This window comes from Narcine bancroftii, chromosome 1, assembly GCF_036971445.1.
Source record: "Narcine bancroftii isolate sNarBan1 chromosome 1, sNarBan1.hap1, whole genome shotgun sequence".
Lineage (NCBI taxonomy): Eukaryota > Metazoa > Chordata > Chondrichthyes > Torpediniformes > Narcinidae > Narcine > Narcine bancroftii.
In genome coordinates, this window is record NC_091469.1 from 45,278,649 (window position 1) to 45,294,755 (window position 16,107).

The 16,107-nt window shown below is 36.8% G+C and overlaps 1 protein-coding gene across 3 annotated transcripts in view; it reads right to left on the reverse strand.

Annotated features, from left to right (window-relative positions):
* Nucleotides 1-16,107, reverse strand: part of tnksa (tankyrase, TRF1-interacting ankyrin-related ADP-ribose polymerase a) — a 166,866-nt gene that overhangs the window by 22,868 nt on the left and 127,891 nt on the right. For all 3 annotated transcript variants that reach the window (XM_069925464.1, XM_069925453.1, XM_069925473.1), the window contains 7 exons: nt 8,941-9,050; nt 7,283-7,471; nt 6,951-7,188; nt 6,039-6,121; nt 5,828-5,948; nt 4,343-4,440; nt 1,631-1,705 (listed from right to left, as the gene is read on the reverse strand). In XM_069925464.1, the coding sequence (XP_069781565.1) occupies nt 1,631-1,705; nt 4,343-4,440; nt 5,828-5,948; nt 6,039-6,121; nt 6,951-7,188; nt 7,283-7,471; nt 8,941-9,050 (914 nt within the window). The remainder of the gene's footprint in view (nt 1-1,630; nt 1,706-4,342; nt 4,441-5,827; nt 5,949-6,038; nt 6,122-6,950; nt 7,189-7,282; nt 7,472-8,940; nt 9,051-16,107) is intronic.

The following is a 16,107-nucleotide window of genomic DNA, read 5'->3' on the forward strand; positions in this document are numbered from 1 at the left end:
TTTGATGTGTTGGGAACTTTCCCAAGACAGTGTGAAAATGACAAGGTCAATGGAAGAGAGGTTTGTCTGTGTTATGGCTTGAGCTGTGTTCACAAATTTTTGCAGGTTCTTGTAGTCTTGGGCAGAATATTTCCATACCAATCTAATGATGCATCTGTATAGGATCCTTTCTACATGACATCTTTTAAAATTTGTGAGGGACTCCGAAGACATGCTGAATTTTCTCAAGGCTCTGAAGAAGTAGAGGCATTGGTGCGTTTTCTTCGCTGTAGCATCAGCATGGGTTAAGGCAGGACAGATTGTTGGCGATATCTATTCCTAAAAACTTACAAGTTGTCCAGCATTCCACTTCAGCATCGTTGATACAAACAAAGCTCTGAAAACATTCTCTTCCATAAATAACATTAGAAAAAGACTCTCTCCTTGCAAGTTCTGGTACAATAAAATTACAATACCACAAAAATGAAAATGTGGCCAACATGAAATGATAGCTACAATAACCTTTTTGTATAGAATATGTAACATTTGGATAGCAGGTATGAGCAATTTCAACTTTAGAAGACCATGTCCTAGTAGCGACAAGCCACAAATAATCAATAGTTAAACTCACTTAAAATTCACAAGAATTCAAAACCTTTAAAGCCTATTAAAAATACTACGGTTAATTTAAAATACTAGAAAAATGAAATGAAAATAGTTGAATATTAGAAACATTTTCCTGTGGAATATATTTGGAGAATTACAGGAAGTTGACACACTGCTGCCAAACTCCACAATGTAGCACTATTGGACAACAATGACCAAATAACTCACAGCAGGTTCAGGACTTTAGGCTCATGTATGTTAATGTGGGAGTACTGAGCTTCCCTGACCGTCTAAGAGGGAACTGCAGACTATTCCAGATAAAGTCTCAGTGGGGTGGGTCCAAGTTAAAATCAGAGAAAAAGTACTGAAGTTCAGGATATATACAACTTCGTTGGAGTCAGATCAACATTCCACATTATGATTTTCTTAAAATTTGTTCACAGATATGGACATTACTGCAATCGTCAGCATTTATTGTTGTACATTTTGGAATCCAAATTAAAAATAAGTGCCAGATAGTCGGCATCTATGAAAAGTGAACGTTAATGTTGCACATCAAAGACCCTTTATCAGAAATTATTTTATTTCAGCATTTATTGTTCTTTGCAAATTGTTCTTGAACTGTTTGGCAAATCTGATAATTTCAAAGAGTAGTCAAGAATTAATCAGGGGGGTGGGGGGGAGCTGAAATACATTCAGCCCATAGTCAGAAAAAGGATAGCAGATTTATTTTCCCAAATGTTATTTTGTGGTGTTAGTTACTAACAATATATTCCAAATGGATTTGATTATCTAAATTTAAGTTATTTTACTGGGTTAATGCTCAGGCCTCTGGTTACTACCATATCCTGATGCATCTTTAAATCCAATACTGTCTCAACAATTAGTGCAAAGAATGAAACAGTCTTCATACACCAAAGTCATGAAATTGACTCACTTCAATTTAATAAAATTTTACATCAAGAATTCTCAAAAAAATTAAAACTCAAATAACCATGTAAAATATTGAACATTAAAACATTGGTAGTTGAATGTAATTTCTTACCTTAATGATATGGTATCTATTAAAAACTCCACCTGCTGTCCCACCATCTCTGTGTTCACGGATTGTACTTTGCATCTAAATGACATCAGCTTTGTTAGTGACCATTTGTGTGTAATGGGATCAGACATTGAAATTAATATGCTGGACATGATGACAAGAGATTGAGGACACAAGGACAGGTATTTTCATTTTTTTTTAATATACAGTATGTTTGGGACAAATATACTTTTTTCCTTTATTTGCTCCTGTGCTCCTCAATTTTAAATTTGTAATCAAACAATTAACATAGAATTAAAGTACATTTTCCAGATTTTATTCAATGTTATTTGTATACATTTTGGTTTGACCATGTAGAAATTATACATAGTCCCCTCATTTCAGAACACCATAATGTTTGGGAGATTTACAGATGTTTGCAAGTACTTAGGTATGTTTAATTGCTTCATTGGTGCAGGTATAAGAAAGCTCGGCTTGCTTCTAAGCTTTTGATCACCTTTGGAGTCTGTACTTGCCATTTTTCAAGGTGAGGACTAGAATTGTGCCAATGCAAGTCAAAGAAGCCAGTGAGTCTGAACAACACGAATAAAACAGTTAAGAGACCTCGCCCAAACATTAGGATGGCCAAAATCAACAGTATGGAACATCATTAATAAGAAAGAACGTACTGGTGAGCTCTGGAATCGCAAAGGGACTGGTATTCCAAGGAAGACCTCCTTTGCTGGTGACAGAATAATTCTCATCATAATGAAGAACAAACCCCAAACACACGTCCAACAGATCACAAACACTCTTCAGGAGGCACATGTGGATATGTCAATGTTTTCTGTGTGCAGAAGATTTCATGAACATAAAACCAGAGGCTACATTGCAAAACGCAAACCATTAGTTAACCACAGAAGCAGGATGGCCAGATTATAGTTTGCCAAGAAGTATTTAAGAGAGATTTCAGAATTCTGGAAAAAGGTCAGATGAGACTAAGATTAACCTGTATCTGAGCGATGGCAAGAGCAAAGTGTGGAGGAGTAAATGAACTGCCCAAGATTTAAAGCATACCACCATTGCCATGGGTTTCATCTTGCAGTGTAGTCTCTGTAGATCTGTTTATGAAGTCTTCTGCAGACAGTTCCACACCTGCCTCCTGAAAAGTGTTTCTGATTTGTCGGAAATACATTTGGAGATTTTTGATTATGATGAGAATTCTGCTGTCATCAGCAGTGGAGTCTTCTTGGAATACTTGTGCCTTTGCAATTACTGAGCTCACCAGTACGCTCTTTCTTTTTAATAATGTTTCACCTCATAATAGCTTCTTTGACTTTCAATAACACAATCCTGGTCCTCATGTTGAAAAATGGCAACTACAGATTCCGAAGATGATTAGAAGCCTAGCTCTCTTATACCTGCACCAATGAAGCAATTAAACATACCTGAGTATTCTCAAACACCTGAGAAGTCAAATGTTCTAAACATTATTTTACTCTCCAAAAATGCTATAATTTCTACACGATCAAACCAAAATGTATACAAATAACCTTGAATAAAATCTGGAACATGCACTTTATTTCATGTGAATTGTTTGATTACAAATTTAAAATTGTGAAGCACAGGGGTAAATAAAGGAAAAAGTGTCTTTATCCCAAACATTATGGAAGACACTGTATAACAACTGCCTTTAAATATCACAATCAAGTGTCGCAATATCACAGAGAATGAAGTACTTTGAAGTGCAGTCACCTGTTAACACTAGTTTACTCATTTAACCACTTTGCTGTAGCCTTGCAAATTTTTCCCCACCATATATTTATCCAATTCTCTCTTGAGGGACACAATGGCCCATCTTCACTGAATTCAGATTTCTAACAGGCACAGCATTAGAATGTTTCCTCACGCTACTCTTAATTTCCTTCCTCTTTGTTTCATACACGATCTCTCATTCTCAACTCCTTCATCAAAGGGAATAACCTCCAATTATCTATCGTGTCCTGAGCCCTTTTTATTTTGAACACTTTTATCAAATTTCTGCTCAGCCTTCATTAAAAGAAGCCTCAACCTCTCAAATTTATCCTTGTGTAACAAAAGTTCATTATTTTAGGAATTCAATTTTTAGCTGGATTCTTTCCAATCCATTTTATAATAACAACAACCAGAATTGAATACAGCAGTTACTTGAGGCCAGACTCGAGTTTTTAGAAAGGTTCAGCACATTTGTCTGCTTTTATATTCCATGCCTATATTAATGATGCCTAACATTGTCAAATCTACCTTGCCAGCTTCACCAATTTGAGCATACTTACCTCAGGCCCTTCTGTTCCTGCACCCCTTTAAAGTTTCTGCTCATTCTGTTCTAATTTATCTGGGTCAGAATGATTGTCATCCCATTATAATTGGCCTTTCTATTATTATTTTAACTTTGGATTTCTTATTTTCAATAGTTAACCCATCACCTAAAGGTTCCCCACAGCAATGATGCACTTAACTCATTAACTAGATTCAGAAATGGTTCCTTCCTTGTTAGGCCAGTAACACAGTTCTGGAGAACTCGCTTGGTCACAAGTTTCGATACTATTCACCCTCTTTCCTCGAGCCAAAGAACAAGTTTGAAACAGGTAGAAAATTAAGATGGATCTATTTAAAAATGAAATTCCAGAACATGCATCAGTGTTGCTAAATCAAAGGGCTGTTGGTTTTTTTTGGCAATCCCAAGAGATGAAGTACCTCTTCCTCCACAGATTGGTATTCTTTGTCATCTGGTGCAAGATCAATAAGAATGGTTCCTTGGCTAGCACAATGGAAAGTCAAGTAAGGATTTGTACCTAGAAAAAAGGTAACCAACATTAACTTCTGCCAACAAATATAATGACCCCATATATGGGCAGAAGAGAGAGAGGGGAAGGGTAAAAGCATCAGAAGGGCAGAGAATCAGTCAACTCATCTTTATGACCAGAACGTTACATTTAATAGAAATTTTCATTCATTTATTCATAAAGTAGTCAATAATCCACACCATAAGGAAACTGAAAATCAAAAGGGTTTTTAGCAAACTATTTCTAGCATAAAAAACACACACCACCAGCACATCAATATTACAGGACATAACTCTTCACCTAAAAAAAGATAAGAAAAGCTCTTTGGAGATGAAAAAGAACATTTGCCCACATAACACATTATTTTGCCGCAGGAATTAAGCAATAAGGTATCCCGAACTAGAGCAAAAATGTTATTTTTCCCCAGAATAAATCATAATTAGAGCATCAATGTTCAAGATCATGGAGCTAATTTAAGAGCTGAAGGAGTTGAAAAAGCTAAGATAATAAGTTTATTGTCATATATATATATATTATACATTTACACAGAAGTTCTTACTTGCTGTAGCCAAACTTCATAAAAAAACAATCATATACATTAAAAGAGATAATAAATACAAAAGATAGATGCAAAATATTCACAGTGCAAGAAAAAAAGTGGGCTACAACAGTGCAGGCAGTTCTCTGATGGCATCAGTGCAGTCCATGATTAATAATTAAGTGCAACAAAAGTCTGATAGCAATTGGAAAGAAACTGTTCTTGAACCAACAGGTGCTCGTCTTCTGGATTCTGCACTTTCTACCCGAAGGTAGCAGTGAGAAGAGGTTGTGACCATGGTGAAAGGGGACTTTTATGATGCTGGCTGCTTTCTTGAGGCAGTGCCTCACATAGATGTCTTCAATGGATGGGCAGTCTGAGGTGGCTAATGTTTGCTACCTTCTGCAGCCTTCTGCATTCTTGGGTATTTGAATTACCAAACCAGGTTGTGATGCAACCAGTCCAAATACCTTGCACAGTGCATCTGTAGAAGTTTGATAGTTTGATAGCGTATTCGATGACATGCCAAATTTCCTCAGATTTCTTCAAAGTACAGCATAATGTGGCTTTCTACAGGCTGGTGGTGGTCTTGTATGTACTAATCTTATGTATTTTTGCTAAAACAAACTAATTATGCAAGTCCATTTAAAAATAAACAAAATTAAACTTACAAGATTACATTCAGAAAGGCTTGAATTTCAAAACAGATTCAACTCACACTCATCATCCAACAAGTCATTGTACAGTACAATGAGATTTTTAGCTTTATCTTTTGCGCTTTAACACTGTGGTTATTTTAAAATCCAACAGCATCCTTACTTCCAATGCCAAATAAGCCAACACTGTAATTCAGTTTACCTTGTTGCCCCCCAAGCAGTCGTTCGACGCCCTTGATTAATTTGTGACGGTGCCCATAGGCATTAATTCCAATTTCTTTCAGCTCTTCATGTCCCATGTCTGCCAGCACATCCAAAGTGATCTGAAAATCAGTTAATGAAATTCTAGAACTTAGAAAATATTCAAATTTTTTTAAACACACTTCTCAAGTAGAAGATTTGCTTTCACCCACCTGTTCCCTCTCAAAAATATCTCGCAAGTGCTCCAAGCCTAGACTTTTAAGGAATTGGTTTATGTTCATATCAAGCACGGTAACTGATGGAAAAAAAACACAATTTTTACATTTTTTTTAAAACCATCAAATTACATGAACATAAAAATACATCTATTTCCAAAATGGCACAAGGTAGAGCTACTGTCTCTGTCCCAGCAATGGGCTCAATCCTGATATTAACCATATAACAGTTTACAGCACAGAAACAGGGCATATCGGCCCTACGAGTCTGCGCTGGTTCACTTGTTTGCACTTTCTTCCTCGAATGTGAGTTTGAGTACTCTGGCTTTCTCCCATATTGCTAAATTGTGCTTATAGACCAAATGGTCACTGTAATCCCCCACCCACCCCTTCTGTTGTAGACAGGTGTTAGAAGAACCCGGGGAATGATGGCTGTATGAAAGAGAATATGTTCCAGGGAGATAAGTAGGAGAATAAGACTGACAGATGTGGTCCAAGAGCTGGTTAGAATTCATGGGTCAAATGGCCCCCTTTTGTTTTCTACAGAAATTTCTGCATTAATCCTGGAATTACTCAATGTACAGAGCAAACTTTGTACTTAGCAAGATTCATACTCAGCAAGCAATAAACAAACATTTTATTAATGGTGTTGATTTAAGGCAAGCATTAAAAATAGCTTCTGAGCTCCATTTATCAGCTTAACCGGGCACAAATGAGGTTCATTTTTCAAGTAAAGCATCTAGCATTAACTTAAAATCATTGAGAAATTTACTGAGCACAAGTGAGGTCCATTTTTCAAGTAAAGTATCTAGCATTAACTTAAAACCATTGAGGAATATCCTGGAGGCCAAGGCCACAGAGAAATTCTGCCCATAAGCATCATTCGAAGAGTTGTTTTAGTTAGCCTACCTTCACCTTCTTTCCTCTCAGTGCCAGTAGCTCCATCAGCCGCACCCGAGGCACCACTCGGAGCTAATTCTGCAAGTGGGCCACTCAAATTATCTATACTGCTAGCAGCAGACAAGCAAGAAGGAGTCGAGGCTGGAGAGATCACTGCTGCACTAACAACAGTTGCCTGAGGTTTATAACAACTCGGAAGGGCTTCTGGTGGCATAGCATCAATGAGCAAGGCTCTAATGTCATCAGCCTGAAATTTAAAACAAAAGTTCACCTTCTTGCTATAAGCTCTTATTTTAGAGGAGAATTTAAGCATCAAAGTAAAAACATATTTTAAAACATACAGTAGCTAAATCTAAAGGTGTCTGGCCTTCCTGGTTCTTCATGGTAGGGTCTGCCCCATGAGCTAGCAGCAGAGCACAGAGCTGTGTTCTTCCTTTCTGTGCTGCTTCATGTAATGGAGTGAAAGCCCATTTGTCGGTTGCATTAACACAGGTGTTGTATTTGATTAAAAGTGCTGCAATATCCACATGCTGAAGAGAAAGCAGAATAAACCCAAAATGTCAGTTCATTTACATGTTTTGCTGTACCCTTCTTATTTTGATAAACCGCTGGGTACCTATTGACCCAATGGTCCTGAATTTGTGGTGAAAATGGCAACAAAATCATTGGTTTTGTAATTATTATTTCATGAGACTGACAGAGCATTAGGCTTTATACTGATAAGTAAATGTAAAATAATTGTGAGGACCTCCATTACCCTCAGAAACTCTCTGGCTATGTTCACAGGCTGTGGAGACTGCAAAATAGACAGCAAGTAAGTCCATCATTTAAAGTGTCAAGAAGTTTTATAAGCCAATTATAAAAAGTTGCTTTCAATGCATCAACATACAATTATTGCTTTGCAAGCTTTCTGGCCTTTAAAAAAAAAACATTTGTAAAATTCTTCCAAGAATATTTTGTAGCATAAAGCATTGTCATTTTCTGAACTAGTTTATGACATTTCATCTTCTATTCAAATGATCTGTTGTTTATTTCAATCTTTATAAGACACTTCAAATGATGTTTAGGAAGCTAAAATTATTGAACAGAAAACCGGGAAGAAGCATCCTGTTCAGTTAGCTTGATGACATTAGGCGGGGTATTCAATCTTAAATGACACCTTAAAGCACAAGGTATCCGAAGTGCAAAATCTTGCCACAGATATAAAGCTTTATTTATTTAAAAATGGGATTCAAAGTTAATAACTGGTGTGAAGGAGGCACCTTTAGATGGAAAGCTTTGAGGCCAGCGGGAGCTAATACTGCATTGTCACAGTACACCAATTATAAATTATTACATTGTCTTCATTTAAAAAAAATACACACTTCTTCTCTGACAACATGATTAGCCTGGTTTTTGACTGATCACAATTTTGTTCACATAATTGACGAATTCTAACTTCTAAGTTATATAAATTCATTAAAATAGTGGACAAGTAAAGAACAGCTGGTCTCCTCAGTGGATTCCTCCACCAATGCACCTGCTCATCACCACTCACAATAACCCCTCACATTCAATTATGCAATTACCTAAAGTAGAAAGAGAAACAGTGCAACCAGAGTAAAATATGAAGCAAATGCTCTGCAACTTAAGAAACCAAACCAGTGCCAGAAGCCTTGAGGCTGATTATAAATCACCCAAATAAGAAAAATTTCATCTTTATACTTTAAAATATTCATGTAAATTAGAATAAATAGATTTTTAAGGCTATATAGTTTACCCATCAATAATTATATGCTGATGCCTTGAAAGGAATATTTTAAAATTAATTTTTCATATGACTTAAGTTTATGACATCTCAAATGATTACCTTACTTCTCTCTCCTCCACTGCAATCGGCACAGATTGTGAAGCTTGGTGACATACATTCCTTCCATTTTTACAGATATTGATCATTCTCAGGTAATGGTAGACTTTTTAATTATGAGAATTAATGGTAGGTGATAATGTGGTTTCTTACCCCATAGGAGGCTGCATTGTGAAGAGGAATAAGGCCCCCTTTGTCTTGTGCATTAACATCTGCACCATGTTCCAAAAGATAATCAGCTACCTCAAGGTTATTATAGCCAGCTGCAAAAGAGAAGCGGAATAATTACAAATATTACATCAAATATTACATCATACTTTTGACAGCTTTATTATACACTAAATTTTAGTATGTTCGTAATTTATAATCCTCAGATATTTTCCTAGAGGCACCTTTGTCATCAAGGTGAATACTGACTAATGGAAACTACCAACAAATTCTTTAAATGGGTTCTGTAAAAAAAAAACTAATGGAAACCCACCTCTTATACAGATTTTTAAAAATACTTTATTCAAAATTTTCATCCATGTAATTATAATTGTACAGAATCAATACTTAAATTTAAAATTGCTGTGATTACATGGTATTAACCCCTCCCCCTTACCCATCCTCCCCTCGCTTTTACCACCCCCACTATAAATTATAATAATATAGATACAGTATATAGTTATATTAATTATATAAAAAGAGGAAAAAGTATGAAGATAATATTATCTGGATTGCACAAAGGATTAGCTCACACACAGTATTTATATTAAATGACTTTAGGGAAGAAGATTATTACAGAATTTGAGAGGCCAGAAGTACATTTTCACATATTTAACCCTAAACTTTACATATATGTGCTCCAAATTTGTACGAAAGTTGAATATTTATTTCTCAAATTATATGTAATTTTCTCCAAGGGTATACAATTTTGGATTTCCAAATGCCATCTTTCCATACCCAAATGTGCATCTGATTTCCAAGTCACTGTGATGCACTTCCTTGCCACAGCTAGTGCTATTTTAATAAATTTGACTTGATAAATTGATAATTTTAATTCAGATCTTGTTCCTTCTATATTCCCCAACAAAAAAAAAATCTGGATTTTGTGAAATAACAATACAAATAATCTGTTCTAAAAACTTTCTTAAATCCATTTAAAATGTTCTAAATTTAGAACTAGACTAAGTAGAATGTAAAAAGGTTCCTATTTCTTCACCAAAACGAAAACATTTATCTGATTAATCAGATTTCATTTTGTGCAATTTTTGTAGTGTTAAATACAATTGATGTAATCATAATATTGAACTAAATTGAATCTAACATTTATATTTGTCATACATTCTTGACAGAATTCTGCCCATCTTTTCTCATCAATCATAATATTTAAATCAACCTCCTATTTCTGTCTAGATTTATGTATTCCCTTTTTAATAATGCCTGCTTGTAATAAAAGATACAATGCAGAAATAAATTTCTTTGTATAACCTCTCCTAATAAGAACCTCCAACTCACTACATGCCGATAAATACGTTGTTGGACCTAATTTTTCCCGCAAATATCCCCTCAGTTGAAGATAGAAAAAGGAGTGTATTTCGAGTAATTCCAAATTAATTTAACTGTTGAAGCGATATCAATTGACTTTGTTCATAACAATTTTCTACATTTTAATATCATTGTGAAACCAGATATTTAAAAATGGGTTATCTTTAGTAAAAGGTATAAGATTGTTTTGAATCAAAAGTGTCTTAGGTGATATACTTCCTTTTGTTCCTATTTCATTATCTTGTTTCAAATGGTAATCAAGTGTTTAAGTAAAGGTGCCTCCTTCACATTTATAAATAAATTACTTTGATTTCTCTCCTATTTTATCCATCTCTATTTTGAGCTATGCCAGTTTTCTAGATTCCTCAAATAAAGTAAGAAACCTCAATTGAGCTACTTGATAATAATTCTTAAAGCTAAAAAGTTGCCAACCTCCTAATTCATATTTTCATGTTAATTTTCTAGATACTATTGACATTTTACCTTTCCAAAGAATTTTTCTTATATTCTTAATATATATATTTCTTATATTTTAATTCTTAAAAGAACTTTTGTGGTAACAATATATGTTAAGTTTGAAAAATATATTGTATCTATGGAAAGATATTCATTTTAATACAATTTATGCTACCTACTAATGTTATTGGCAAAGCTGTCCATTTTTTCAAATCTTCAACTTTTTTAAGCAATGGTAAATAATTCAGTTTGTATAAATTATTTGTTAGCTATTATAATCCCTAAATATTTAATTGCCTCCTTTGGCCATTTAAATTGAATATTTCTTCAACAAAGAGTATAATCTCCTTATGTAAGGGGAATAACTGCACTTTTATCCCAATTTACTTTGTAACCCGAAATCTTACTGTATTCTTCCAAATTTAAATGCAATTTACCAAAGGAGTCCTCTGGATCAGTCAAATAGATCAAAACATCATCTGCAAATAAACTAATTTTTACGCCTCCTGACCAATCTTGAACCCCTTAATTTCTAAATCACTTCTAATTATTTCAGCCTCTTCTACAGATATTGATCAAGAACAGCAGCTAGTTGTGCTGTAGCATCAGATGTTTTCATATTGGGTCTAAAATCTGCAAAATTGTTACCTTTAACCTACAGAAAAGTAGTTTCACTTTTCAGAATAGAAAATATATTATTTATTAAATGAAAATGGAAAAACTCCACGTATTGTAATCTGAAATAAAAGTTCAAGTTTATTATCAGAGTACATAAATGATATCACATTCAACCCTGATATTCTTTTTCCCCAAGGACCAGGCAGAATTTCCACATATTAGTAACAGGAAGCACTAGAAAAACTTAAGTCTGGCAACATCAGTTAAAAAATAGTCAGTATTTTAGGGTCTCAGACCCATTGACTGGTTCTCTTTCACAGGAGCTGCCTGACCTTCTGAGTTCTTGCAGCATTTTCAGTTTTGAATATTATTCCTACACAACATATTTTAATAAGCAAAGAATACATAGAATATATAGAATAATCTCAAATGAGATTAGAGATAATAAAGTTCCTTTGGTACTTTTGTAGAAAAAACACGCAGACAATTTTCAGAGAGAAAGAACTGATAACAGGTATGAGGGCCTCATAATGAGGCAATGACCAGATTTTTAAAAATGTTCTGTGATATGGGTACAAGGTTAAGCATTGATCAGGGTACAAGGTCAGTCTGAGTGAGATTTAGGAAAACCAGAGAGGACTCTTGAATTTTAAGATGGGAGGAAAAGGCTCAAGCAGGATATTATGGCAGCAAATCGGATGAAAGAGAAATCCCAGGCATTTTATACTTGCATTTAAAACAAGAGGGTAACTGGGAGAGGACAGGACCACTCAAAAACAAAGGAGAGAATTTGCACAAAGAGTCAAAAGCAGTGGGTGAGGTACTAAAATGAGTATTTTGTATCACTATTTATCAAAGAGAAGGACAGAGGAGATAGCGAGAGCAGTGGACAGAATGCTAATGTGTTAGGGCATTTTGAGATCAAGAAAAAAGTGGTGCTCGATCTTTTGAAGAGCATAAATATGGGTGTCTTTAAGGCTTGATGGGATATACGCCATATTATTGGAAGTAGTAAGAGACGGAGTGGCTGGGCCTTGACAAAATCTTTGTAACCTCACCAGCAACAGGTGAGAACTGCTCAGTAGCTAATAGTGCTCATTTGTTCAAGAAAGGATATTGGGATTAGTCCAGGAAATTATGGATTGGTGAACCTCACCCATCCAATAGGGAAGCTACTGAAAATTTAGGGAAGGATTATGTGCAGTTGGAAAGGTTTGGTCAGATTAGGGATGGCCAGATTAAGGATGGTCAGCATGGCTTTGTGCAGATCAAGTCACTTCTCACAAAGCAACAAACAAAAAGCTAGAATAACTCTGTAGCCAAGCAGCATCTATGAAAGGCCCAAAACATTGCCTTCCATGAATGGTCACTGAACCATCAAGTTCCTGCAGCATTTTGTGCATGCCCCAGATTTCCAGCATCTGCAGTCTTTCTTGATTACCTCAGTTCTCACAAAGTTGATCTTTTTTTTTGTGTTGCTAGGGATAGAGCATTGGATGTTGTCCACATAGACTTTAATATGACATTTGACAAGGTCCATCATAGTAAACTTATCCAGAAGGTAAAGGTGTATTTGATCCATTTTGAATTGATAATCTGGATTTAGAATTTTCTTACCCAAGGAAGACAGTAGTAGTGGACAAGAGTTAATCTGACTGGAGATGCATGACCAATGGTGTTCTGCAGAGATTGTTGTTGGGATCCCAATTATTGTGATAGATACAAGTGACTTGACGAAAAGCAGATGACACAAAGATTAGTGGAGTTGTGGACACTGTAGAGAACTATAAAAGGTTACTGCAGGATATTAATCGGCTACAGATATGGCAGGTGAAGTTAATCCAGACAAGTGTGGGGTGTTGAACTTCAGGAGATCAAATGCAAGGGGAAGTATGCAGTTAATGGCAGAGAGATCTGGAGAAGCCAAATTCATAGTTCCCTGGAAGTGGTCACACAAAAAAGTTCTGTTAATGGCAGCACTGTCAGGACTTCTGTCACTGCAATGCTGCCACTGGTGTGGTCCTGGGGAGAGCAGGGACACAGCACCAACTCCAGTCCTACTGCCACCACGTCAATACAGGTTTTAAACAGCCTCTTAATGGAGCAGACCATGAATCTGGGTTCAAGACGGCGGTGCCTATGACAGACACAGCCACAAGGGGTTGCAGACTCCAGAAAAGGAGAGGACTGGCGCAGGGCACCAGAGAATGGGAAGAACATCTTTGCCTGAGAAGGAGAAGCAAAGAAGACATACCATGAGACGGTAACCATGGAGGCAGACCAGTGAGGGGTTCTGCGGCTGAAGAACACACAGGCGGCAGGCTGTGACTTGAGGCAAGGAACCCACGCAGGATGTGGGCTGCTGGTGACTGCAATTGAGGGACTCACACCAGACTGAGGACTGCTGGAGACTGGCTGAAGGGGTACTAGGTATCGGAACAGAGATGCAAGAAAGTGCCGAGGGCACTGAAGGTTTCCTGTATGTGTTGGTGGTTCAGATCAAGAGCTCAGCTGTTAATGGTTTGGACTCGACTCTTTGTGCCTGTGCAGGCAGCAGCAGCACTGGAGGCAAATCCACACTCAGTGACTCAGGGGAAGCTCTCTTTTGCTTCTCTCTCTCTCTGACTGTAAGAGGTGCTTCAGGCAATTTTTGCCCATGGCTAATCTGTCTGCTTTAGGGCAGACAAAAGCAAATTATATGTATGACATTGAACATGAGTAATTAAGTCATGTTGTAGCTATACAAAATTTTTATTAAGCTCTACTTGTGTGAGGAATTATGTAAAAGAACAAAAAGAATTGGGACACATATTCACAGCCTTAACTTATCTGTTAACATCTTATTGAACCTTACTATGTGTATAATGGTTGCAAGTTATGCATACAATGGATGCAGAGGAACTGATGGTTTCATGCTGATTACACCCCACTAAGCTGATCAATGCTGAGGTACACAAGATCAATATAGGAAATGCCTGTAGCAGGAGGTAGCTGTGAACCCCTAATCAAGGGTGTCTGGCAGAGATACAAAGGTGTGCATGATAACAAATATATAAGCAGCAGCCACCTTGGACCTTATTTGGCGCTCATAGCCAAGCTTCATGAGCAAGACTTGTATATCAACTGAGTGACATAAGCTCGTGAATAAATGGTGTATGGTTTGAAGTACATTGGATCAGAAGTTGTTTGTGAGGTCTGACTGAGAAAAGGATGGAGCAGAGCTCCACAATATAATGTGCAATTCTGGTTAACCCATTATAGGAAGAAGGTGGAAGCTTCGGAAAGGGTATAGCAGAGATTTACCAAGATGCTACCTGGATTAGATGGCATGAGCTATAGGATGAGGTTGGACAAACTTGAGTTGTTTTCTTTGTAATGTAGAAAGCTGAGGGGAGACTGATGGAAATTCATAAAATTATGAAGAAAGATCCTAAGGGTTTCTACAGGTATATTAAGAGAAAAATTGTTCCCCTTGAGGATCAGTGTGGTCAGCTATGCTTGGAGCCAAGGTATGCATGGGGAAAGATCTTAAATGTTCTTTTTGCATCAAAATTCACTCAAGAAATGGGCACAGAGTCAAGGGAAGTAAGGAAAACAGGCAGCGAGGTCTTGGAACCTATACAGATTAAAGAGGAGGAAGTGCTTGCTGCCTTAAAGCAAATAAGGGTTGATAAATCCCCAGGGCCTGTCAAGATATTCCTAGGGAACTTGAGGGAGGCTAGAGTAAATGCTGCAGGGGCTCTAGCAGAAAAATTTAAAATGTCCTGAGCCATGGATGTGGTGGCAGAGGATTGGAGGTAGCTCATGTTCTGTTTTTTAAAAAAGGCTGCAAAAGTAACCCTGGGAAGTTTAGGCCGGTGACCCTGACGTCAATAGTTATTTATTGAAGGTGTTCTGTTCCAGCAAGAAAGAGAAACTCCCAAGAGCTCATACCATTAAAGTAGAATCAAATATAAAATGTTTGTCATTTAACAATACAACATAGGAACAGGCCCTTCAGCTCACCATGTCTGCACTGAACATGTTGCCAAATTAACATTTCTGCTGCTTGCAATTGATAAATATCCATCTATTTCCTGCATGTTCATATGTCTATCTAGAAGCTCTTGAATACTACTGTCATATCTGCTTCCACCATGTCCTCCAGCAACCAGTGTGTAAAACAAAATTGCCCCATACATCTCTCCTAAAGCTCCCCACACCTTCCCCCTCACCTTAGATGCATATGCTCTAGCCTTTCACATTTTTACACTGTAAAAGATTAACTGTCTGCCCTAAATCTGCCTCTTATAAAACAGTATTTGGATAGCCAGGGACTGATTAAGGATTGTCAGCATGGCTTTGTGAGTGGTAAGTAACCAATCTTAAAGAATTTTTTGAGGAGGTTAGCAGGAAAGTTGATGAAGGAAAGGCCTACATGGACTTCTGTGATGCCTTTGACAAGGTCTCACATGGTTGTTAGTCAGGAAGGTTCAGACGCTGGACGAGAGAAGCCAGAGTGAACAATTGCTTCTTAGTCTGGAGGCCTATAACTAGTAGTGTGCCTGGGGGAATCGGTGCTGGGACCATTATTGTCATCTATATCAATGATCTGGATGATAATGTGGTAAACTGAAAACCAATCAGTGCCATCTGAAAATTTACCGATTCAAAGCTTGCAGAGGGATCTCGACCAGATGGAAAATTGGCTGAAAAATGGCAGATGAAATTTTATGC